Source organism: Thamnophis sirtalis, unplaced genomic scaffold (assembly GCF_051295495.1).
Source record: "Thamnophis sirtalis isolate CommonGarterSnake01/CBP01778 unplaced genomic scaffold, rThaSir2_p1.2 scaffold_15, whole genome shotgun sequence".
Lineage (NCBI taxonomy): Eukaryota > Metazoa > Chordata > Lepidosauria > Squamata > Natricidae > Thamnophis > Thamnophis sirtalis.
In genome coordinates, this window is record NW_028261395.1 from 42,124,199 (window position 1) to 42,150,263 (window position 26,065).

Consider the following 26,065-nt stretch of genomic DNA (forward strand, 5'->3'; position numbering starts at 1 on the left):
ATATCCTTAAATATTTATATACAAGTGTGAGAAGGGGGGGGCATACTCACTTCTGTGATACACTGTAGGTATGCTCCATTTTAATTGGCTTTTGTGCCCAAAGAATACCGTGTTTTTTTATTTTTAAGGCAGGGCAATCTGGGTGAGGATACGGAATTGCACATTTCCCCTGGTATTTGCACCCAGGCCTTGGGCAACTGCCAGCTTTCAACCAACGTGTGTGTGTTTGTGTGTGGGTGTTTGTCCTGCCCAGTTTTGGGGGGAGGGAGTAAGAATGCAGGGGCCAAACTTTAAAGACACCCCCTGTTTCTGTGTGCATTTTCCCCCTGGTGCATTTTTCAACAGCGACCACACTTAACTCAAGATAACTCAGTTGGTACCTTTTAGCTGCTTGTTCAAAATATCCATCACTTTAAGGCTTTCCAGCAAAGCAGTTGAAATAACAATAAAAAACAAACAAGAGAATTCACTCTGTTTATAAAGACAGGTACGGTGTTGGGGGGGGGGGTGCGTCTTTCAGAATTTAACATTCCTTTTTGGGGTGAGGGGGGGCATTGAAAATATTGCTGGGCTGATGATGGGTAGAAACTTAGCCCAGCTTATTCTCCCCCCCCTGTTTCCCCCAAAAATAAGACCTCCCCGGATAATAAGCCCAATCGGGGGTTTTGAGCACAGGCGCTAAAATAAGCTTTTCCACTGAAAATAAGACCTCCCCGAAAATACTGCAACACAGCAGCAGCCATGAGGTGACTATGCTCATCACCTCCTGCACCTCAAAAATAAGACCTTTCCAAAAATAAGGCCAAATGCGGGGGGGTCATATTTTCGGGGAAACATGGTAGATGAATTCCTGGCCTAATGAACCAGCTTAGACCAAAAGGGGTAAGTGAAATTAATGTTACCAGCTGTGGGAACCACATCAGATGGCAACAGAGGGAAGAATGAGAACAGGTAAGAACAGGTAAAAGTGTGTGGAGGGGACAGGTGCTGGAAAGATGGGGGGGCAGGCAGGCCTTAGAGAGCCAGAGGGGGTTGGCAAGAGTCGTCCCCCCCAACAGCTGGCTTGCCTACCACCCCCCAACCTTCCCAGAGCCTGCATTTCCCTCCCTCTTGGCTCCCACTATCTCTGGCCTCAAGGGGGTGACTCAGGTAGGGATGGGCAGGCCTCCCCAGGTCTGCCAAGTTTGGGCTGGCCCCCTGCCATCTTCCCAGGACCGTCCTCTTCCTCCCTCCCTCTGTACCAGGGGCTGAATTGAGGTGGGAAGAGATAGGGTGTTAGTGGCTGGTTGGGGAAGGGTCTCCTTGCCAACAGCCCTCCTCAGCTCTCCTGATGCCAGGCATGTGGGCACCAGCAATGGGGGTGGTGGTCCTGGAGTGGGGGACATGGGCAGGCCAGATGCAAACACCTTCCTTGACAAGCTGGGGAGAGCCTGCCCGTTCCCCCTCTTCTCTGGACCTTCCTTTCCCTGCGGAGCCCGTGCCACCGAGCCAACATGGCACCAAGGGAGCTGGGTAGAGAAGAGGGGAGTGTTTGGTAAGGAGCAGCCCCTCCCCAGTCTGCCTCCAACATCCTTCCAGTGCCTTCGTTTCCCACCTCCTGGGGAGAAGGGGGAAGGAAGAGGAAAGCCCTGGGAAGGTGGTGCATCCCAGCCCAGTAGACCTGGGAGTGGGTGGGCACCGAGGGGCTATCCCTCCCTAGTCCCTTCTTGAGGCCACATATGGGAGGGAAATGGGGAGGTTGGGGGTGAGTGGGAAGAATTGGGGGGGGGAAAATACCCAGGACAGCAGAAAAGACAATTTTTATTACAGCTCAAGAAAACAAGCAGTACATCCCACAGTGCCCCCCACCCACATCCCTCCTATCACCCCACTTTGGGGTCAGTCCCAGCTTAAAGGGGGTGGGAGGTGCTAGGAATGGCGGTCTCTATCCCCCTCCTCCTCCGATCAACCCTTCTCTCCCCCCCCCCAAGGTCCTATTAGGCCAGGACTGAAGCCAAAGGCATTGATGGGGACCAAGAGAGGTCTATGGGGGATGGGGTGGTGTGCGAGGGGGCTGTGGAGAATGGCTTGCCAACGTCCTTGGCTTGGAGTGGCCAAAATGCCACTCACCAAGCCTTGGCAAGTTGCGCGTCACACCTCCAGCCCCATCTCTCAGCCTCCCTCTGTTCCCACCAGCCATCACCAACTATGATGAAAGAGGAAGCTGGGAAAAGATGGGTGCCCAAGGCTGCCCCTGGGGGCTTGGATGCCCCACACCTTCTTAGGGCCCCTCTGCCAGCCTCCCCTGACGCCGTGGTTGGCCCCAAGCTTTTCTTCCCCCTCCTGTGCGTGACCCACCATGAAGAGAGATTTCCCTCTGCACCCCTGGCTAGAAACAGGCATGCACAGACGTATAGCTGGAATTAACGTCCAAGACTCGGAAGAAGAGGCACCTATTTCGAATATGTCTCATGTATGCCTACTTCAAACGAGGGGAGGAACTGAAGACTGACCTCAAGAGAGATGGGTTTTCTGGTTCACCTGTCTAGGTGCTACGGGAAGATTGGGGGGGGGGGGACCAATGGAGACCCTACACCAGTGGTTCTCAACCTGTGGGCTGGGACCCCTTTGGAGGGGGGGGTCCGATGGTCCCCTAAGACCATCAGAAAACACATATCCTCAAAAAAATATGGAAAACAAAATAATTTTATGGTTGGGGGTCACAACATGAGGAACTGTATTAAAGGGTCGTGGCATTAGGAAGGATGAGACCCACCGCCCTACACAATAAAGTGTTCAACTTTGACACGTTTAGGTTGTGTAGACTTCTAAAGCTGAAGTCTGCCCATCTTACGGTTTGCCAAGACACCCCGGAGACCCTAACACAAGCCAAAGTTTCATTGTTGAGGTGCACCCAATTTGGGGTGGAGGTCTAAAGAATTTCAATTCCCAGAATCCTGTAGCCTATCGCTTCTAAATTCTGGGCATCCGTGTTATGTGGACCAGAACTCCTAATGCACAGAAAGCTCTGGGAGAAAGACCCCTTCCCCATCCCCAGAATACACAAGACCCCCCCCTCCCCCAAAGGGATGGACTTTGTTTCCCACAATTCTCCAGCCACATTGCTAAGCATTCTGGGGACTTAAGTTCAATCAAAAACTCTTGGGATTTAAGTTTCCAGAATACAGAAGCCTGGATTGGATCTGTTGACTTTCTATCTAGAATTTGGCAGGGGGGGGGGGTGTTAACTTTGATTCTCTTAATTCTACACCCCCATGGCTGAGCTCCCATTCAGTTCTCCCCTTCAGATGCAAAATTTTTGGTGTTAACGGACTTCCAATTCTCAAGAAGTTTGAGCAGAACGATAAACCAAACCCACTTTGGGAACGCGGGGGGTGGGGTGGGCTTCCATCTTCCCCATTTGGTGAACTTCAATTCCCAGAATTCTCCAGTCTGTGCGCTGGAGAACATCGGAGATCGCATGGCAGCCAACCTGGTGCCAGTGGGTGGGGAGGGGGGGTTGGTTGTCAAGGAGAGGACCTCAATTTCTAGGCTTTCCCAAGAACCACCATCGCTATGGGGAGTAATGGGGAACCTTTGCATCACTAAGGGCCTAAACCAGAATGTGTGTGTGCATGCATGCGCCAGAGCCCAAGGAAAACCAGCTGCATTTAAAAGACATGCGTAGGACCAGCTGGTCTTCAGGTTTCTGGGGCGCGCGAAGACTTGGCCAGCGCATCTGCACGCACCAGAAAGCGGAAGAGCATCTGGCAAGGGCCCTGTATGCCATCTCCAGCACCCGCCATCATGACTATAGGGTATCCTATTGAGGTGGGATTACAGCCTCTGTGGTGAAGAACTTCCTCAATGCATAATTCAGAAGAACTGGAGTCCCATCATGTACGGGGCCTCCTGGACTGGACTCCCAAACCTCATAATTCCTCAGAATTAAGAGCTGGAGGCCCACCAACTGCCGGGCGTGGAATGTGTCTTAAGTCCCAGAATTCAGAAGAATTGGGGCCCACCCCCAAGAGAAAAGGCACGGAGCTTCTGCGTCTCCAAGAACGATGAATTTCAGATTTCCAAAGTTCTCCAGTCCACGTGCTGGACAACGCTGGGAATTGAATAGCAGCCACCTGGTGTCCTGGGGGGGAAATGGGGGACATCTGGAACTTCTCTAGCCACCATTGCTAAGAATTCTGCCGAGCTAAAAACCCTCCCTTTGAAAACGGAGTCGTTCAATTGGCGGACTGCAGCTCCCAAAATCCTTAAAATCCTCCTGCAGAATTCTTGGGAATTGAGTGGCCGGCAATCTAGTGCCTTTCACTCTGTAGGCCTCAAAATTCCCATAATTTTGAGATTTGAAATCCACCCTTCTAAAATTGGCTATCTGAAAGCGGAGTTCAAGTCCAGACATACCTGACCCTCCTCAATGAGGGTTTCTCCAGCCCTTAGCAAGGTTGTATGGATGTCCACACCCAGAATTCCCCAAACCCAACTGGCTGAGGAATTCTGGAATTTGAAGCCACACATATCTTCAAGTTGTCAAAGTAGAAAAACTCTTTTAAGTTCTTTTGACACAACTCAACTCTGTCCTACCACCTGAACTTGGTCTTACACAGCCCTACCAGATAACAACTGGTGGTCTTCACCCGAGGCAAAGGCTAACAACAGCCATGATTCCTTGACCACAGCTTAAAAGCTAGAACCACCATCGTTTCAAATTTATGGCGACCAAATTTACCACTTAAGAGATCTTGGGCTTCAAGCGTTATCTCCGTAAACCACAAAAACATGGTTCTTCAGCCAAGCCGAAGACTTAAAACTCCTCTTCACCTAACTTGCAAATTAGAGAGATATTAGAGATATACGTTGGGGATCTACTCACGGCCAGCAATAAGGACTTGCTAACTCCCTATTCTACATCTGATCTGCCAGGTGACCTCAAGGGACAAGGCGGAGGGGGGGTTCTCAGTTCCTGGTGGGCAGTGCACAGGGAGTGGGTGGGTGAAAAAAACAAGGTGGGTAGATCACAATGCAGTGAAAGCCATCGGGATCCAGCCATTTTGCCCGCTGCGTTTTCGGTGCAGGGCGATCCAGGAAGAAATCCACCAGAGGCTGTTTTTACAAGCCAAGAACCGACAGAGACGTTCTCTTCCCCATACAGAAATAAAAATAGAGGAATTCAACTCTTCCTGCTGTGTTCGGTCCCCAAAAATTTGAAATAAATGTCGCTTGGCAGGAAAACAGCCAAGCCCCCCCCCTCCCCAAAAATGGGGTGAGACGTTAGCCTTCATCTCTGCATCTCTCCAGCGCTGGATGGGTGGGATTTCCCTCCAGAAGAGGAAGGGGCAACATTGACGGCTGGGCTTTTAGAAGGCTTCGTTTTGAGACGGTTTTAAGAACCCACATTATACCAAAGAGGCAGGTTTTTCTGCAGGCCTTGTGCCTTTTTTTTAAGGCTCCCCTGCCGGATGACAAGATTTTCTGGCAGTGCAGAAGCTGGAACAATGCGGGATCCTTCCTCGGCTCTCCACAAGTGGCAACAGCTGTCCAGTTACTTACATACACACACACACACACACCCAAAAAGAATCTGTCCATCCATCAGTCTCCATCGGAAAAATCTAAGTCTTCCACCACGTCCTCGCCTCCTCTTGCCAGCTGTTGCAACTCCGCCCGAGACAGCGGTTTTCGACAGCTCCTCTGTTGGGGCACGGCCCGCTCGCCTCCTGGAGAAGGAAGGAAGGAAGGCAGGGGTGTCAAACCAACCTCAACGGGGAGAGAGGAGGGGGGGGGGCAACGAGAAGGCAGCTGGGTGCTAATTAATCATCGGTGCTAATTAATGGCTCATCTGCAGGGCGCGGGAGGGGAAAGTGGGGGGGAGATGGAAACGGCGAGATGGGGCAGAATACACGTTTAATAATAAGCGAAGCGATAAATAAACAAAGGGGTTTCGAATGGAGGAGGAGGAAGAAGAAGAAAATCTTTATTCCCTCCCCTCCCCCATTTTGTTTGGGGTGGGTGGGGCACAACCCTGTAAAGGGAGAGGGGGCTTCCAAGCCCCACAAGCTAGAAATAAGGGGGGGAAATGGGCTGCTCTTGAAATATTTCGCCTGCAATTGAGGGAGGTGAATTTAGAAGCATGCTCTTAAAAAGGGCTGTGATTAATTCTTGAGCACATGGAAAGGGGGGGGGTTCCTTTTGGGGTTGGGACCCTCCCCTAATTCTCTGGTCTGCCTCTGCATTCTTCAGTTGGAGACCCTCTGTAAAACCAACGTCCCACCTTCCCCATGGCCCCAGAGAGCCGGGCCTGCAGATCGTCTCATGATAATCTAGAAATCTAAGTGGGGAGACCTAGAAGTATGGGGGGGGAGGGGGTTTATCAACCTGCCCACCACCTCAGAGATGGGGGAAAGGAGAAGAACCAGGGGAGACTCCAAAAAGGGCCTTGGGAATGGCCGATGAGTGCCAGAGTGAAGAAGAGCCACACCTGTGTCACAGGTTGGGCCCACTTTTAACATCCAATTTTTGAAATTGGTAGGTAAAGGTTCACCTCGCACATATGTGCTAGTCATTCCTGACTCTAGAGGGCGGTGCTCATCTCAGTTTCTAAGCCGAAGAGCCAGCGCTGTCCAAAGACGTCTCCGTGGTCATGTGGCTGGCATGACTCAACTCCCGAAGGCGCATGGAACGCGGTTCCCTTCCCACCAAAGGTGGTCCCTATTTTTCTACTTGCATTTTTTACGTGCTTTCGAACTGCTAGGGTTGGTAGAAGCTGGGACGAGTAATGGGAGCTCACTCCATTACGCGGCGCTTAGGGATTCTAACCGCTGAACGGCCGAACTTTCTGATCGACAAGCTCAGCATCTTAGCCACTGAGCCACCGCGCCCCTTTTTGAGATGAGATTTAAATTCTGCCCCATCCAGTGTGAACACAGCCATCTCCGGGTGGCGCAAATCGTCTGGACGCCCCCCCTGCCCCTGGGGGAGGAGGGTTGTGGGGGGAAAACCCCACACCAGAGCAGCTTCCCCTGTCTCTCCTTCGTCCCGATTTTTGGCAGGAACATTTCTCCCCCTTTCTTGGAAATATCAAGGCGCTGGCGTTCGGGATCGGCCTGGAGCGCAAAACGGGGGGTTTGGCCATGAAGTTTGGACCGGATGACAGCTCCTTCCAAGGCTCAGGATTTTGCTCCCGATGAAGGGAAGGTTTGGGCTGACTGAAAAGCAGAGGAGGGAAAGCAGAAACTGGAACAGCCGCCCCCCCAAAAGGGAAGCAGGCAAAACGAGATGTGGGTAGCGAGGCCCTTTTCAACGTTTTAGCAGTCCCGGAGAGAAAGCATTTTGAGAGCTGGCACACGGAGAGGCCGAAGGGTGCCAGCCATTGTCTGCTCTGGGCCTCTGGCGTCGGTCTATTCTGGGCACTGGCACCGAGGCTGGCATGCCAAGCCTCTTGCCATCTGCTACTGAGAATTGGGCCTCTTTTAGCTGCAGAGCATTGGGGGGGGGGGGTGAACGGAGGGAAAGGAAGCGAAGGGAAGCTGGAGGGAGGGGGGTTGGCCTGGAGGCGTTTCTCCCATGGCGGGGCAAGATTCAAACCCTTCAAGTGTTGAAAGTCTGCAAATAGTTTTCTGGAATTATTAAGAAAGGGACTACAAAGGCAGAGTTAAAGGTAAAAGTTCCCCTCGCACATACGTGCTAGTTGTTCCTGACTCTAGGGGGCGGTGCTCATCTCAGTTTCAAAGCCGAAGAGCCAGCGCTGTCCAAAGACGTCTCCGTGGTCATGTGGCCGGCATGACTCAACTCCCGAAGACGCACAAAACGTTGTTCCCTTCCCACCAAAGGTGGTCCCTATTTTTCTACTTGCATTTTTTTACGTGCTTTCGAACTGCAGAAGCTGGGACAAGTCACGGGAGCTCCCTCCGTTAAGCGACGCTAGGGATTCGAACCGCCCAACTGCCGAACTTTCTGATCGACAAGCTCAGCGTCTTAACCCCTGAGCTGTCCCTTTTTGAGATGGGACAGGAACTTAAAATTGTCCCCCTATCCAGTGTGAACACAGCCATCTCACAGCGCACCAGGAAGCCGGAAGAGAAACGGGAGATGCCGCCTGCGCCAGGCAACCTGGCTCCGTGTGCCACTTCGGGCACACATGCCATAGGGTTGCCATCATGGTCCTTGACCCAGCTATACCTTTATTGGGGGGGGGGGTCTTGTTTGGTTTTTTTTTCTCGGCGTTCAAGAGAGGAGATTTAAATATCATAGGCCAGGGGTCAGCAAACTGAAACACTCAAAGAGCCGTTTGGATCCGTTTCCCACACCGGGAGCCACAAAGGTCCTAACCGGAAGCCCCCTCTTCAATTCTGGAGCTGACCGGAAGTTCAGTTCCCCCACTGTAGAGTCTCCTCCTAGCACGGCGTACTTTTTCCTCTACCTGTCCTAACCGGAAGCCCCATCAATTGTGGAGACAACTGGAAAACCCTCCCCTTGCCATAGAGTCTTCTCCTGGCGCACTGTGCCTCTCCCCCCTCCCCCCAACGAAAGCTCCTCTCAAAATTGTGACTGGTGAGGGAGCCGCAGCAGAGGGAGGAAAGAGCCACATGCGGCCCCAGAGCCGCAGTTTGCTGAGCCCTGCCCTAGGGGAAACGGTGGTTCTAAAGAACAACAGGATTATCTAGAGCAGGGATGGCTAACCTTTCTGTTGTCACGTACCGACAAAATGCAATGCGCGTGTGACATCCCCGCGTGCTCCTCCCGCCCCTGCGCATGTGATCCCCACTTGCTGAGGGGGGGGCACCACACACCCCGCATCCTATTTTGGGCCTAGTCGGCCTCCCTTTCAGCGGCTCCTGGGAGCAAAAACGGGCCACGGGGAGGGATGTGTCACCTCCCCTGGTGCTCCCACGCACCTCATGCATGCACACGTGACCCCCCCGGCCCCTGCTTATACGTGTGTGACTCCCCCAGTCCCCCACACATGTGCATGCATCTCCCAAATGCGTCCCGCCCCTGCCCATGGATGCAGAGGCCGAAAAATCAGCTGGCCGGCAGGAGGCGCACGCACGGTGGATCTGAGCTGGGGCGACAGCTAGCGTGCACGCGGAGAGGGCTCTGTGTGCCACCTGTGACACGCATGCTGAAGATTCGCTATCATGGATCTAGAGGCTTCAAGGACAGCCTGATCCTTTTTCCGTCGAAAGCTGCCAGGAAGCCTCTTAATTCTTTACCGTCTGAGTCGCTCAGGTTCTCTTCGTCGTCTTCCTCTGCCTCATCGTCCACTTCATATTCTCCTTCTTCTTCCTCCTCCTCCTCCTCACTGCTGCTCACGCGGTCTGCAGTCGCCTTCTTGCCTTTCTCTGCACCCAGAAAAGAAAAACGAGAAGATGTGACGAAACGGCATAGGGTTTCCTGCCTAGGCTGGGGGTTGGACTAGAAGACCTCCAAGGTCCCTTCCAACTCTGCGATTGTACTGTATTGTAATTGTAAATAGTCCCCCTATGTACATTTGTAGGGAAGGTAAAAAAGTTCTTCTGCCAAGCAGAAAGTTTTAAAATACATATTTCCTGACAGTGAGAACAATTAATCAGTGGAACAGAAGTTGCCTCCAGAAGTTGTGAATGCTCCAACACTGGAAGTTTTTAAGAAGATGCTGGATAGCCATCTGTCTGAAATGGTATAGGGTTTCCTGCCTAGGCAGAGGGTTGGACTAGAAGACCTCCAAGGTCCCTTCCAACTCTGCTATTGTATTCTATTCTAGATGGAGGTGGCCCAAGCACTATGAAATGAAAATAAACTCAAGCAAAAATAAATAAAACCAGAAAAATAAAAACCATGTAGAGATGTGCCTTTATTTTTATTTTTTTGCTTCCCCTTATATCCCCCGTCTCAGCCTAACAATCCTCCCAAAGCAGGAGAAATCGTGGAAAGAACCGGAAAAAATCAAAATGCAATAAATAAAAATAAACAGAACACTTAGGTTCCTTGGCTGGGATGAGTTTTTTTTTGTTTTGTTTTGTTTTATGGTTCTCCGGCTGCTGTGAGTTTCATGCCTCATTTTATTTTGCATTTGAATGTATTGTTGCTCTGAGCTGCCCTGAGTCATAAACTGAGACGGGTAGCTATATAAATCAATTTAATAAATAAACCTTTGGCATCCTTCCAAGACGTGGGGAACAATGGGCCCTTTAGGATTTGTGGACTTCAACTCCCAGAATCCCTGAGTGTTTGTGGACTTCAACTCCCAGAATTCATGAGTGTTTGCTGACTTCAACTCCCAGAACTCCTGAGTGTTTGCAGACTTCAACTCCCAGAATCTCTGAGGGTTTGTGGACTTCAACTCCCAGAACCCCTGAGTGTTTGCAGACTTCAACTCCCAGAACCCCTGAGTGTTTGCGGACTTCAACTCCCAGAACTCCTGAGTGTTTGCAGACTTCAACTCCCAGAATCCCTGAGGGTTTGCAGACTTCAACTCCCAGAACTCCTGAGTGTTTGCAGACTTCAACTCCCAGAATCTCTGAGGGTTTGCAGACTTCAACTCCCAGAATCCCTGAGGGTTTGTGGACTTCAACTCCCAGAACCCCTGAGTGTTTGCAGACTTCAACTCCCAGAATCCCTGAGTGTTTGCAGACTTCAACTCCCAGAATCCCTGAGTGTTTGCAGACTTCAACTCCCAGAATCCCTGAGTGTTTGCAGACTTCAATTCCCAGAATCCCTGAGTGTTTGCAGACTTCAACTCCCAGAACCCCTGAGTGTTTGCAGACTTCAACTCCCAGAATCCCTGAGTGTTTGCAGACTTCAATTCCCAGAATCCCTGAGTGTTTGTGGAATTCAACTCCCATAATTCCCAGGGGTTTGTGGATTCTTAGCATTCTCAGGAATTCTGGGAGTTCCTGAGTCCACAAATCCTAAAAAGGCCTCGTTTTCCCACCTTTGCCTCAGGGTGACAGCAGCCATGGGACACACTGGGAAAGTGGCCCTTCCCTCTCTCGACTTCACAGATTTTTTGGTGTGTGTGTGTGTGTGTCAGGGAATTCTTGCAGATTAAAAAGATCTTGCCCACCTTTGGTAGGTTTCCGAGGGGCTCCTATTTCCTGCTGGCTGGACCCCCAACTCTCCTTTTTCAAGCACTCCCCATTATCAGCAGGAAATGCAAGATGAATGGAGTGGGAAACACTCTGAGAGGCAGAACAAAAATATTTCGTGTTTTACCCATCTAAAGGTAAAGGTTCCCTTCGCACATAGATGCTAGTTGTTCCCAGCTCTAGGGGGCTCATCTCCGTTTCAAAGCCGAAGAGCCAGCGCTGCCCGAAGACGTCTCCTTGGTCATGTGGCCGGCATGACTCAACCCCCGAAGGCGCACGGAACGCTGTTTCCCTTCCCACCAAAGGTGGTTCCTATTTTTCTACTTGCATTTTTTAACCTGCTTTCGAACGGTTGGCAGAAGCTGGGACAAGTCACGGGAGCTCCCTCCGTTACGCGGCGCTTAGGGATTCAAACCGCCGACCTTTCTGATCGACAAAGTGAGCGTCTTAGCCACTGAGCCACGGCACCCCTTTTATCCATTGTGTGTGTGTGTGTGTGTGTGTGTTTGTGTGTTTTCAGCAGCTGCTGCCGCCTGGCACCAACGCACTCTGCGATTCAGCCCCAGCGTCCACGGGGCACAGAACGGATGTGTTCATTTCTTTCAGCTCCGGTCCGAGAGTGTGCGCCTAGACACAAACACGCAAACGGGAGGAGAGAGACCACCTCGTCTGCTTTGCCCGCTGCTCCTTTCCTGGAGTCGCAGATCTCCAAGTTTTAATCCAATTTAGGCAGGAAATCAGAGCACGCTGGTGGATGTATTAATCACTTTAACAAGAAAGCTATTAGGGAGGGGAGAGCAAGGCCGGAAGATGGGGAAGAGGTGGGAAATTCTCCCTATTTCATCCCTCCCTCTCCTCCTCTAACTTCAGCCTGGCACCCACTATGCCTTCACCCCCAAACAGCCCCCCCCCCAACCATTCGGGGTGAGAGGGGCTTAGGAGACCCACGTTGTTAATGGCAGAATTGAAAAACCACAACAACGAATTTCTAATAAAAACTCAACTCTTGAAAAATATTTGATTTCTACTCTTTTAGGCACAGCATTACAAGAGGTAGCCCTGATCTGGCCAGAATTACACACAGTCGTACCCCCACCTCCCTCCCCAACCCCAACCTTTGCACAATGTAGGCCTAGCTTTGGGAACTCACTGCCACTAGATGTAGCTGCGATACTTAGGTCATGGCTCTGGGACTTGGATACTTTTTAAGATGGGTGGACTTCAACAGATGGGAGTTGAAGTCCACCCATCTGAAAGTCCATTAGCTCACTGGCTGGGGAATTCTGGGAATTGAAGTCCACCCATCTGAAAGTTCATTAGCTCACTGGCTGGGGAATTCTGGGAGTTGAAGTCCACCCGTCTGAAAGTTCATTAGCTCACTGGCTGGGGAATTCTGGGAATTGAAGTCCACCCATCTGAAAGTTCATTGGCTTATTGGCTGGGGAATTCTGGGAGTTGAAGTCCACCCATCTGAAAGTTCATTAAGCTTACTGGCTGGGGAATTCTGGGAATTGAAGTCCACCCATCTGAAAGTTCCTTAGCTCACTGGCTGGGGAATTCTGGGAGTTGAAGTCCACCCATCTGAAAGTTCATTAGCTCACTGGCTGGGGAATTCTGGGAGTTGTAGTCCACCCAAAATGTAGAAACGAACCCAAGTTACAGGCCCAAAAATGCCGGAACAACCCAAGTTACAAGTCCCTCAGGGAAAGTGTGGAGATGATCCTAGGCTGATTGCGCCATCTATTATCCTCCGTCTAGTATCCTCGGCTATCCCCTTCCTCGCCTCCCCCCACAGGGGAGGGAGAGGGGTGCAGGACTGGGGAATTACTCTATAAAACAAGCACATCCAACCAGCCCCGGCAAACTCAGTGGGATCACAACAACGCAGCCCCATCCATTTTTCTTCTGTTCCCCCGTCCCCATCCTCTGGTTACGGAGCCCCCCCCCCCACTACTCTCCCGCTCCTCAATCGGCGGTAATGTGATTACGGGCTGGAAAGCCGCTAAAGTTCATTAGACGTGCGGCCCGTGGTTTAATGTGGACAGATCGTTCATTACGGGCCAGGGTCTGGGGAGGCGAGAGTGCCAGCCGAGCGGTTTCTCCCCCCCCCCCAACCCTAGATTTAATTGCCTCCTGACATGGCCATCCACCATCCGATCTCCCCCAGCCCCATTAATAACCACGGGCAGCCGCCTCTCCCCCTCACCCGGGAGCCTCATCAGCTGGTAAATGAGGAGGAATGCGTGGTGTCGGCTCTCCCTGCAGACGAGCCATTGATCAAATCTGGCAGGCGGGAGGGAGGGAGGGTCACCCCCTCCCCTTCTGGGAAACAAGAGTGGGGAGGGTGGTCTGGGATGGAGTGGGGGGGGGGAAGAGTCCAGGTCCTTGACCTCCTGCCCTCTTTCTCCCGAAGTAGCCAAGCCCATCTCTGCACTTGGTTTTTTTATTCATAGCGCGACGGAGGAAGAAAGCTGATGTGTTTTCGAAGCTGGGTTAAGCTCCCGACCTGTTTAAGCCATGATTTATTTCAAGCATGCCTTCGCGGAACGGCTGGTCTTTTGCATGAAACAGCCAACTGTTCTGAGCGAGGCTTCCCGAGAGCAGGAAGCCAACTCCTGGTCCCGACAAAAAACCCTTTTATTAATTGACTGTGAATTCTGCTCATTCACATCCAGCAAAGTCTTTCGAGGGAGGATTTATGGTCACAGACCTTATCTGGCTTGGAGAGATGCCAGGCTGATATCTGCAAAACTTGGCAAGGAGTCTCAGAGGGTCAGGAACCAATTAAGCGAACTAATTGTCTCCTGCAAACTCCACTCCCCCTTCGCTCCTCTTTTATTTCCCCTGGGAAGGGCCATTCATCATCCACCTGTGGCCTCACTCCCAAGTCAACCCTTGTTCCTTATCTGTTCTGGCAGTTCTGTGCATGCAAACACAGGGAACAGGCTCCAGCTGTTCTTCTGCCTCACTGATGTCTCACTCTGAAGGCAGCTAACTGCCAGACGGCCCTGGCCCCCTCTCTGCCTCCGACACAGAGCCCTCATCCGAGCCTTCCCCAGACTCCAGGACCGGCCCATCTTCCTCCCCAACCTCCTCACTGTCCGAATCTGCTGCCAGCTCCCCTGGCCACTGGCGAGTCACAGCAGAAACTTCCTGACAATGGAGACAATTAACCAGTGGAACAGCTTGCCACCATCACTGGGAGGTTTTAAGAAGAGACTGGACAGCCGTTTGTCTGGAATGGAACAGGGTTTCCTGCTTGAGCAAGGGGTTGGACTAGAAGACCTCCAAGGCCCCTTCCAACTCTATTATTCGGTGGATTTGAATGCGGAGAAAACTCCCATCTGATGGTAGATCCTTGGCTGCATCTATGCAAAAAGGAAGCAGCGTGATAATAGCAGACCTAATGAGGGGTTTTGAGGCAGGGTGAGGGTCTCTTCGGGGTTTTTTGGATGGTGTGGGGAATTTCATTTTAATGTACGCCAGTTAGGGTACGTTCAAAGTGACTTTAAAAGTTGTATTATTGTATTGTACTTTGCTGTATTGTATTGAATAAATTACTTATACTAAAAGCCTAAGAAATGCAATGGAAAATAGCACTTATGCCAAGGACTTGGGCTTGAGATCTTAAGAAGAGAACCTCTGTATGAGCTCAAAGGCCTATTTAGTCAACAGACACGGGAGATAAGACAGGTAGCCCCCTTTTTTTTTAGCAACAACGTGGACTAGCAACTTGATTGTTAAGCGAACAGATTGCTAAATGAAACGGCGATGCGCCAATCTTCCATTGGCTTCCTTTTGCTTTGCAGACCTGCAGAAGTGGCCATAAACTTACTTTTACATCCCTCTCTTAGTGCAGTCACTAAACAAGGACTAGTTGTACATACAATGATGTTTTTTTTCTCCTCTCCCCCCCCCCAAACTAAAAGCTACTCTGTTCAGCTAGTGACGTATATGGCTGTCAAGAGTTACTCCAACCCCACCTGAAAGCTACTCAATAGGGAAAACCAAGCCAAATCTTGTGTCGGGGGGTTCCAAAGGCTCAAAGTCACACCTTTGTGGAAAGGACTACCTCTCCCACTCTTTCCAAATTTTCTACGTAACAATGGGGGTTAAACCCCCGGCTTCCGACACCAGCGGAGAAAAACATTGGTCTGTTGACTCTCCTCAAAACCTTGGCCAAGGGGAGGATGATGGGAGTTACAATCCAATGCATCTTTTTTCCCTTCCTTTCCTCAAACTTAACTGGCCTAGAGACTGGGGTTTTAACTGGGGGGGTGGGGGGGCAGACATTTGCACAGCACCCCAATGTCTCGACTGAGGCTCAGCAGCTAAAGGTGAACCAATCTGTTTTCAACCTTTCGGACTTCAGAGACCACTAAATTCATAATTTTAAATCCCGCGGACCACCAATATGATCTGCCTAATGACCGGGTGGGTAGGCGTGGCCATCTCAATGTCACTCACATCAAGGGGCGCCACGCTGGCCTCTACTCGCCCCTCCCCTCCCAGCTTGCCCGCCGGGGCTCCTTAGGGCCCCAACAGGAAGCAGTTGCTGGAGCTAAGCAGCCCCCAGGAGAAAGAGTTGGCAAAACAGCTCCGTTCAAATTGGATCTGGCCGAGAAGGAGGCTCAGCAGAAGCACCTCACTGAGGACTAGGAGCAAAGGCTTTCCAAGAAGAGGGAAGACCTGCGGGAGCGCAAGGCCAGGTTACCAACGCCTGGAGGCTCAGCAGGCTGAGATGGTCAGCCAGTTCCAGGCCATGGTGCAGCCCCACTGGAACGAGCCCCCCACCCGGCTCTTCGCCACCAGCGGTGCTTCCCTCCAGCCTTTACCCAAAGCCCCCCACCAGGAGTCTGAAGCAGACCCCAAGTTTAATTTCTGCCCCCCTCCGACCCCCACAGAAAGACCCCGAAGGGAGAGACTCTGCAGCAACACAAGCCTTCATTGCACGTATCCGTCCCAGGGGCCGTAGTTTGAGGACCCCTGATTTAGCGCAATATAAAAAAATGTGAATAATTTTTTCTGCGGACCCCCACAATTTTCTCCAGGACCCCCAGTTGGTGACGGCTGTTCTGGGATATTTGACTTCATCTCAAGGGAAAGCCCGATGGCACCCGATTCTGATTCTGCCACCAGGCCTTTTTCCAGGCCAACCTATTCCGCTGAGATTAGAGCTGCTATAAAACGCTAATGAGTGCTTAACTATGGCAATATTTAATTAAAAAAGGAGGAGGAGAAGAGGGGGCTGTGAGCTGCTGCTAATTAACAGAAAATTGGTAATTTCCTGGCTATTAACGGCTTATTTTCCACTCATCTGAACACAGGCAAGGAAGCACAGCGACGGCATAAATGGGGTGGACCACAATCTGTCTTATCGAGAGGCGCAAACACACGCGGTTTGCAAAATTGGGGGAGCCTGTGACCTCCCTTGGCATTAACCCTAACACGCCCTATGGGGTTGAGAACCATGAATCAATTGGAATGGAATGGGACAGAGGATAGGATAGAGAATAGAATAGAATAGGAGGATAGGATAAGATAGGATTGGATAGGATAGAATAGGATAGGATAGAACAAAACAGAATAGGAGGATAGGATGGGATAGGATAGGATGGAGGACAGGATAGAGAATACAATATAGCAGAACAAAACAGAATAGAAACAAAACGGAAACAGAATAGAATAGAATAGGAGGATAGGATAGGATAGGATAGAGAATAGTATAAGATAGGATAAAACAGAACAGAAGGATAAGAAAGGATAGGATTGGATTGAGGATAGGATAGAGGATAGGATAGGATAGAACAGAATAGGATAGGACGGGATAGGATAGAGGATAGGATACAGAATACAATATAGCAGAACAAAACAGAATAGAAACGGAATGGAAACGGAATAGAATAGGAGGATAGGATAGGATAGAGGATAGGATAGGGAATAGGATAAGATAGGATAGAACAGAATATAAGGATAAGAAAGGATAGGATTGGATTGAGGACAGGATAGAGGATAGGATAGGTTAGAACAGAATAGGATAGGACGGGATAGGATAGAGGATAGGATACAGAATACAATATAGCAGAACAAAACAGAATAGAAACGAAATGGAAACGGAATAGAATAGAATAGGAGGATAGGATTGGATTGAGAATAGGATAGAGGATAGGATAGGATAGAACAGAACAGAATAGGAGGATAGGATAGGATAGAGGATAGGATAGGATAGAGGATAGGATAGGATAGAGGATAGGATAGGATAGAGGATAGGATAGAGAATAGAATAGAACAGAAACAGAAACGGAATATAATAGAAACAGAATAGAAATGGAATAGAATAACAAGAGTTGGAAGGATACCTTGTAGGTCTTCTAGTCCAACCCCCTACTTAGGCAGGAAACCCTGCACGACTTCAGACAAAGGGTTGTCCAACATCTTCTTTAAAACTTCCAGCGGTGGAGCATTCACAACTTCTGGAGGCAACTTCTGTTCCACTGATTAATTGTTCTCACTGTCAGGAAATTTATCCTTAGTTCTAGGTTGCTTCTCTCCTTGATTAGTTTCCACCCATTGCTTCTTGTCCTCAGGTGCCTTGGAGAATAGCTTGACTCCCTCTTCTTTGTGGCAACCCCTGAGATATTGGAAGACTGCTATCATGTCTCCCCTAGTCCTTCTTTTAGGACTAGATCTACCCAGTTCCTGCAACCGTTCCTCGTATGTTTTAGCCCCCAGTCCCCTAATCCTCTTTGTTGCTCTTCTCTGCACTCTTTCTAGAGTCTCCACATCTTTTTAAAATCATGGCAACCAAAACTGAACGCCGTATTCCAAGTGTGGCCTCACCAAGGCCTTATAATGTGGTATTAACACTTCACTATCCCAGGGCAGGAGCTATATTGAATTCTATGGTATAGTGCAATATTAACGCAATAATCAGGGGTTTTCAATTCAATTGTATACAGATAGCAATAGCAATAGCAATAGCAGTTAGACTTATATACCGCTTCATAGGGCTTTCAGCCCTCTCTAAGCGGTTTACAGAGTCAGCATATCGCCCCCACAGTCTGGGTCCTCATTTCACCCACCTCGGAAGGATGGAAGGCTGAGTCAACCCTGAGCCGGTGAGATTAGAACCGCTGAACTGCAGATAACAGTCAGCTGAAGTGGCCTGCAGTACTGCACTCTACCCACTGCGCCACCTCGGCTCTTTTTCACAGAATGTGAAAGAGGTGTGTTTGTAGTTTTATTTTTATAGTTATAACGTGCACTGAAGGTGGCATTTAATCTCGTTGTACGAGGTGCAACGACAATAAAGTAAACTACCACTACCGCTACTAAATCTCATGGATCTTTAAATTTTGGAAAATTCAAGGAAGTTGCACCCACCCAGGGGAACATTGATTAAAAATAAGCAAATAAAGAGATTCAAGTCATGTTCTGTCTCCCAATTTCGCAGAGGTAAGGTGGCACCCGAGGCCTTGTCTGCCCTCCCAAATTGGGTTCCACCCGCCCCACAGAGGGAGGGCTGTGAGGCAGAGAAAGGAAGGTTTCCAGGTGTGACAGCAGCCTCCCTTCCCCCACCAAGGAAGGATCTGCTCCAGAAGTGTCTCACCCACCCACCTAGACATCTCCCCTCCTGGGAAAACCCGTCTTGGCGGAGTTGATAGCTTCCTTCGAAAGAAAGAAAGAAAGAAAGGGGGGGGGGAGAAGCCGACAGTATCAGCGGTGCACCGAGGCACATCCAGCTTGCCTGTTGGAAGAATACGGGGACAACGCGCGTGGCAGGCTCCCGCCGTGCACAGAAGTCAAAGCAAGAGAAAAACCCAGCGGGAGTTTGGTTTTGGACCGAGATAGTCTCTCTCTCTCTGTCTCACACACACACACACATGCACAGGCACAAAATCATCTCAGGACAAGAGAGACAGCAGATCAACCAGGAACGGATAACAACACCTCAATTAATCCTTCAAAAGTCTGTGGCTGGGAAAGGGTGTGGAATTGGCTGCAGCAAAGCTTAATCCATCCGTCTTATCTGTCTATCTACCTATCTGTCATCTCTTTCTTTCGTCTCTATCTTTCTATCTATCTATCTATCTATCTATCTATCTATCTATCATCTATCTATCTATCTATCTATCTATCTATCTATCTATCTATCTATCATCTACTACCTACATACCTACCTATCTATCATCTATCTACCTATCATCCATCCATCTCTCTCTCTCTCTCTCTACCTACCTACATACCTACCATCTATTTATTTATCTACCTATCTATCTATCATCTATCTATCTACCTACCTACCTACCTACCTATCGATCTATCTAATCATCTATTTACCTACCTACCTTCTATCTACCTATCCACCTTCCTACCTACCTACCTACCTGTCATCTATCTATCTATCTATCTATCTATCTATCTATCTATCTATCTATCTATCTATCTATCATCTATTTATCTACTATCTATCTATCTATCTATCTATCTATCATCTATCTATCTATCTATCTATCTATCTATCTATCTACCTACCTACCTACCTACCTACCTACCTACCATCTATCTACCTACCTATCATTTATCCTATCTATCTATCTATCTATCTATCTATCTATCTATCTATCTATCTATCTATCTATCTATCATCTATTTACCTATCTTCTATCTATCTATCTATCATCTATCTATCTATCTATCTATCTATCTATCTATCTATCTATCTATCTATCTACCTACCTACCTACCTACCTACCTACCTACCTATCATCTATCTATCTATCTATCTATCTATCTATCTATCTATCTATCTATCTATCTATCTATCTATCTATCTATCTACCTACCTACCTACCTACCTACCTACCTACCTACCTACCTACCTACCTACCCACCCATCAAATTTATTATACTCATTGTTTCCAAATGGCGGCTCGGTATGTTACGATAAATTTGCCAAGCTTGAGCAAAATCACTTTTTAAAAAAAGAGAGGTTAAGGATGTATTTTTCAGAGGTGAGGAAAAGAGTAGGCGAGAGAAAGAGTGGAAAGAGGAGAGAGAAGAAGGGAAGGGGAAGTAGAGAAGAGAGAGAGGGCAGATAGAAGAAAGGCGGTAAGGAGGAGGAGAGAGGGAGAGGAGGCAGTATCGCGGTGGATAATATGGTGTATGGAAAGCAGAAGAACAAATGAGAGTTATTGTGGGTAGATGGTGAGAAGAACTGAAATAATATTGGATAATACATAATAGTGTTTGTCAAGATGTAATGGTATACTTGTGGATATTTATATGAAAAAAAAAACTTTTGGGGAAAAAAAGATGTATTTTTCAGACGAGATTAGGAGTTGACTAAGACAATGTCTCTGGCTGATAGCTGGTTGACTTTTGAGGCTACTTATGTCCCTAAAAGTGATCACTTAATTCGGTTATTATTCTTTTCTTAATCGGTTTCTTGCCGTGAACTTACCACCGTTTATTTACAGTGGGTGTCAGTGATAACAATAACAATGATTTGTATTCTTTAGCGTTAACAGCAGGGAACCCAGACGACTGAATAAATGAGTCTGTGAATAAAAATCTCAGCCACGCTATCAACTCAAGAAGAACTCTAATCCAATTTTTCTTGGTCAACTTTGTAAAATTGTGCTTTTAAAAGGAACTTTTCCTCGGGCTTAAAACTGATTTCTCTCACGAGGCAGATACGCACATCCCTGAGCTGCGTTTTAAAAAAAGGAGTATTTTTTTCCTGGGAAACTGTTTTGAAATGGAAAGGATGGGAGAATAGAGAAACGAGCAGAAGACCTCCAAGCTCCAACTCTGTTAAAAGCATTTCCTCCGCTTTTAAATCATTTTAAACTAGCTGATAACCTGGTGTTGCCCAGATATTTATTTATAGGGGGGAAATGTCCGGACCAAACGTAATTTTCTAATGTTGGATTTCCCCCCTCACCAGAGGAATGTCCCTTGTGGAGTACTGTGAAGCTGTTACCATGGCAACTCCATTGCGCATACAGTAGAAGCCATTTTACAGTAGTACAGTCGAAGCCATTTTAAGGCACAACAGGCTGTATCGTAACAGAACACATGCCCCGGGGGATTTTAGGTGGTGTCTTACCCCCACAATATTTGCTTCCAGAAAGTCAGTCATCTGTGTACCAAGTTCAGTTGAAAGTGCTCGAGGCATTCCAGAGTTACACACACACACACACACACACACACACACAGAGACAGTTGTGGACTTCAACTCCCAGAATTCATGGTTGGTTGGGGAATTCTGGGAGTTGAAGTCCACAGGTCTCCAAACTTGGAACGCTTCCATTTTAGCTCGAAGCTAGGAAGTTGGTGAAGTTGGGTGCAATTTGTGATACTTTCTTGCACCGTACACTTCCCTCCTACCTTTACGTGAGAAGACATCCGAGGTCTCTTCTTCCGAACTGCTGTCCATTTCAAAGAGGTCCTTAAATTCCCTCTTATCCTCCTCTTTCTTTTCGTTCGGCTTCTTGCGTTTGATTTCAGGGAAATTCATGTCCTCCATCTGCAGCCCGACAACGAAGGAAGGACAGAATAAAAAAGATATTAAAAAGTAAACACCCTCAACCTCTTTCCTCTTGTCTCGAATTGGCCCCAATGCAGGAGCAGCTAGGTTGTTATCCCAAGCATGTTTTAAAATCCCACAAAATTACATATACAAGGATTGGAGAGAAAGGAATAGGGTGATGTCCAAATCAGAAGTGGCATTCAGCCGGTTCGGGTCGGTTCGCCCGAACCGGCAGTAGAAATGGCGGGTGGCCCTGCCTGCTTGCCCTGGCTCTATGCCGTCCTATTTAGGCACATTTTCAAGCCGCGTGCAAGCCACCCACGCGATCAAAGCGCATGCGCGGAAGGCCAAGTGCATGCATGGACCGGGCGTGCACGAGTGAATCCAGCGCCGGCCCGTGCGCTCACATTTGCAAACTGGTAGGAAAAGTCAGTGAATACCGCAAGTTAAGCTTTTCCGGAGCGCGATCCCTTCAGGTGCGCGGCAGGGCCGTTCATGCGCACTAGAACCCAGAAGTTTGGCTTTTCCGGAACACAGCCCTGAGGAGCGCGCAAGTGCACAGTCGCAACATTTCCACGCGACCTTTTTGGCACTCAGTGCAGAAAAGGTTCACCATCGCGGCCTTATACCATATTCTCACTTCCCAAATACAGTCTTACCGTATTTTTCGGAGTTATAGATGCACCTTCTTCCCTCAAAAAAAAGAGGCTGAAAATCTGGGTGCGTCTTATACACTGAATAGTGCATTTTTTTTGCCTCTTGAAACCCCACCCCCTTCACCAAAATGGCCGTGCATAGCCTTTAGGAGGCTTCCAGATTGCTCCTGGGGGCTGGGGAGGGTAGAAATGAGCGAAAAATTGGCTGTTTTTTGCTCAATCCCCCCCCCCAGTCCCAGGGAGCACTCTATAAGCTTCCTAATGCCCTTTTTTGACAAAAATGGGCATGTTTTCACAAAAAAGGGGCGTTTTTTGCTCATTTTTGCCCGCCCCTCCAGAAACACTCTACAAGCTTCCAAAGGGTATTCATGCCCTTTTTTGAAAAAAAAAAAAAAAAGCAGGCCCATTTTCATGAAAAACAGGCCATTTTGGGGAGATTTGCAAAGTGCAGAAACGTTTTAATTTGTCTCTTCAAAACCTTGGTGCGTCTTATACGCTGAAAAATATGGAAAATATTGAAAGGGGGGAGGGGGGGAAATATCCTAGAGAGAAATCTTGAATTTTAACTATGGGAGGATTGTAAAAATGCCAAGATTGTCTTTCATTTTCTAATCCTTTCCATGCCCGTGCAGCCTTCACAGAAGAATGCAGAAAATCCCTCTTTTCGGAGTTTCCAACTCGCTTCCGAGCAAGATCTCTGAATTATATATAGCCCAGGGGTCTGCAAGCCAGGGCTCTGGAGCCGCATGTGGCTCTTTCATCCCTCTGCTGCGGCTCCCTGTCGCTCAAAATATGTGTCCCAACTGACAATGAGCGATTCCCGCCAGCAGGCGATTTATTGAGGTTTCCAACCCATCTTTTTTTGTTGTTTTTGTTTTTCCGGAGTTTTTTGTTGCATGCAGAAATAAAAATTTGTTTTCTCTGTAGCGGTTCATTGATTTCATAAATGCAACACACTATAGTTTTTTTTTACACATAGCATAAAGGTAAAAATAATAATAATAGATGCAGTGCTATCTTCCTTTTAGATGTCAAACGGGGTTTTGTGGCTCCTGGTGTTTTCTTTTTTGTGGGAGATGGGTCCAAATGGCTCTTTGGATGTTTAAGGTTGCTGACCCCTGATATAACGTATATTTTGAAGTATAAGACACACCCTTCCCCCCCAAAGAGGATGAAAATCTGGGTGTGTCTTATACACTGAATACAGCATTTTTGGCCTCCCAAACCCTGCCCTCTTTGCAAAAATGGACGTGCATAGACTTTGGGAGGCTTCCAGAGTGCTCCTGGGGGGCTGGAGAGGGCAAAAATGAGCAAAAATGGGCCGGTTTTTGCTCATTTTTGCCACTCCCCCGCTCCCAGTCCCAGGAGCACTCTATAAGCTTCCTAATGGCCTTTTTCGGACAAAAAATGGGTACATTTTCACGAAATATGGGGCTTTTTTCTCATTTTTGCCCCCCCCCCCCCGCCAGTCCCCTGGAGCACTCTATAAGCCTCCTAAAGGATATGCAAGCCCTTTTTTTGAAAAAAAAACAAAAAACAAACCCAAAATGGGCCCATTTTCATGAGGTCTGAAGAGTGCAAAAACTTTTTTTAAAAAAATTGCCTCTTCAAAATCTTGGTGCGTCTTATACTCCAAAAAATAGGGTAGCTAAATGAAACTTTGGGGGATCTCAAAATAGGGAGGACAATACTCCTTTTGATTGCCATCACTGTGTGGCCCAACCTGCCATGAGAGAAGGCCGGGTTTAGTTGTGATTAAAACCCTGACAAAGTCAATTAAGCAGAAAGTAGCATTCGCATCAATTGGTCACCCGCTGTGCTCCTTTCCTGCCAGGATCTCAAGATGGCTTAAATTGGAAGGATTTGGCTTCCTACCCGTTCTTTGCCAGTAATTTCAAGCTGGATTTCCTTCTCCCTCAGCTTCTTCCAAGTCACGTAGTACGTCCTTAGCGGAGTTCCTTCGGCTTTCACATTTTTTTCCCATCGCTCCTGTCAAAAACAACGACCGGAGACGTAGTAAGGAGGATATCAGCCAAGCATTTCTTATAACATTCATAAAACCACCCGCATTTTCCCCGCTTCTGGTGCAAAGTTGGGAGGGGGGAGGGGGAGGGTTGTTGACTCTCCAGATGTTCTTATTCCAGTTCTGAAGATTGAAGTCAAATTGCAAAAACCAAGCCGTGTTCAAAACGGAAAAAGGGACAAATTTGCACAAGAGGCAAGAGGCCGACTCTGTAAACGGCTTAGAGAGGGCTGTAAAGCACTGCGAAGCGGTATATAAATCTAAGCGCCATTGTTATCCTTCCTTCCTTCCCGGTGGTGAGAATGCAGTATTTCAGGCTGACTCGGCTGACTGCCAGCAGTTCAATCATGACTGGCTCAAGGTTGAATCAACCTTTCATCCTTCTGAGGTCGGTAAAATGAGGACACAGATTGTTGGGGGGCAACAGGCTAACGCTGTAAACCGCTTAGAGGGGGCTGTAAAAACACCGTGAAGCGGTATATAAGTATAAATGTTATTTATTTGTTAAGAAATCAAGAATGAAATGGCTTTGGTATAAAGCAGGGGTCAGCCACCTGCGGCTCTTTCAGCTCTCTGCTGCGGCTCCCTGTTGCCGGTCAGGTCCACAATTGATAGGGCTTTCGGTTACGACAGGTAGAGGAAAAAGGGATGCCGCGCTAGGAGGAGACTCTATGGTGGGGGAACCGGACTTCGGGTCAGCAGAGGAAAAAAGGATGTCACGCTAGGAGGATACTCTATGATGTGGGGGAAACTGGACTTCCGGTCAGCAGAGGAAAAAAGGATGCTGCACTAGGAGGAGACTCTATGGTGGTGGAACCGGACTTCCGGTCGGCTTCAGAATTGAAGGGGGGGGGGGGGGCTTCCGGTTAGGACCTTTGTGGCTTTTTGAGTGTTTAAGGCCGCCGACCCTTGGTATAAAGCTTTCTTTTTCGATGCGTGAAATGAAAACAGGTGTTTCTCTTGGATGGGAAACCTTCCCAGCGGAACAAAAGGGGAAAAGAGGTGACTCACCACCGCCTCCCGATCGGAGACGCCGAAGGAGGCTTTCTGGCGCTTGGCCGTGATGAACGCGGAGTTCTCCTGCACTTTTTCCAAGAGCTGGCGGACGGTTTTGCAATAGTTGGCAATCTTGCAATCCTTCAGAAAGGATTTCAGCTGGAGAGGAGGAGGAGGAGGAGGACGGATGAGGACCGGAAAGAAATAAGACAACAACACAAAATTCCATGAATGGCTCTTGGGTTTTTTTTTTTTTAAAGTCTGACTTGCATAGTTTTCTAATATTTAGATCCGGCTGGCAAACATGCAAAAAGTCAGAATGGGTGGGAGGCAGCCTCCTCCAAGCCTTGGCTCCAATTTAAAGATGGAATATATGTATATATATTTAAGGTCTTTGCCAAGTAGGGGGAAAAAAACAGCAGGGGGAGAAGGAAAACAGCCTCTAGAGTCACAAGTGGTTGACGGGGAGTTTTGGCTAAACCACTGGCCGCAATGGAGGCGGGAAGGCCTGGCCAACCGAGAGAGATCTTCCTGCGGCCCTTGATGACCTCTGACTTTTAAAGCCAGCAACAGCTGTTCCTGACAATCAAAGATCCCGTTTTATATCTTAGCCTAACCCAGGAGTCAGCAATCTGTGACTCTGGAGCCGCATGCGGCTCTTTTAGCCCTCTGCTGCGGCTCCCTGTCGCTACTTGGCTCCACAATCGATAGGTCAGGACAGGTAGAGGAAAAAGGACGCTACCTATGGTGGGGGAACCAGACTTCCGGTCAGCTTCAGAATTGAAGGGTTTGTCCG

The 26,065-nt window shown here is 48.7% G+C and overlaps 1 protein-coding gene across 1 annotated transcript in view; it reads right to left on the minus strand.

Moving 5' to 3' along the window:
* Nucleotides 1–1,964: 1,964 nt before the first annotated feature.
* The window catches only part of NOC2L (NOC2 like nucleolar associated transcriptional repressor), an 81,003-nt gene continuing 56,902 nt past the window's right edge, over nucleotides 1,965–26,065 (minus strand). Inside the window, exon 19 of the mRNA XM_087701788.1 lies at nucleotides 1,965–5,711. Coding sequence (XP_087557914.1) covers nucleotides 5,587–5,711 — 125 coding nt within the window. The 3' untranslated portion in view covers nucleotides 1,965–5,586. The remainder of the gene's footprint in view (nucleotides 5,712–26,065) is intronic.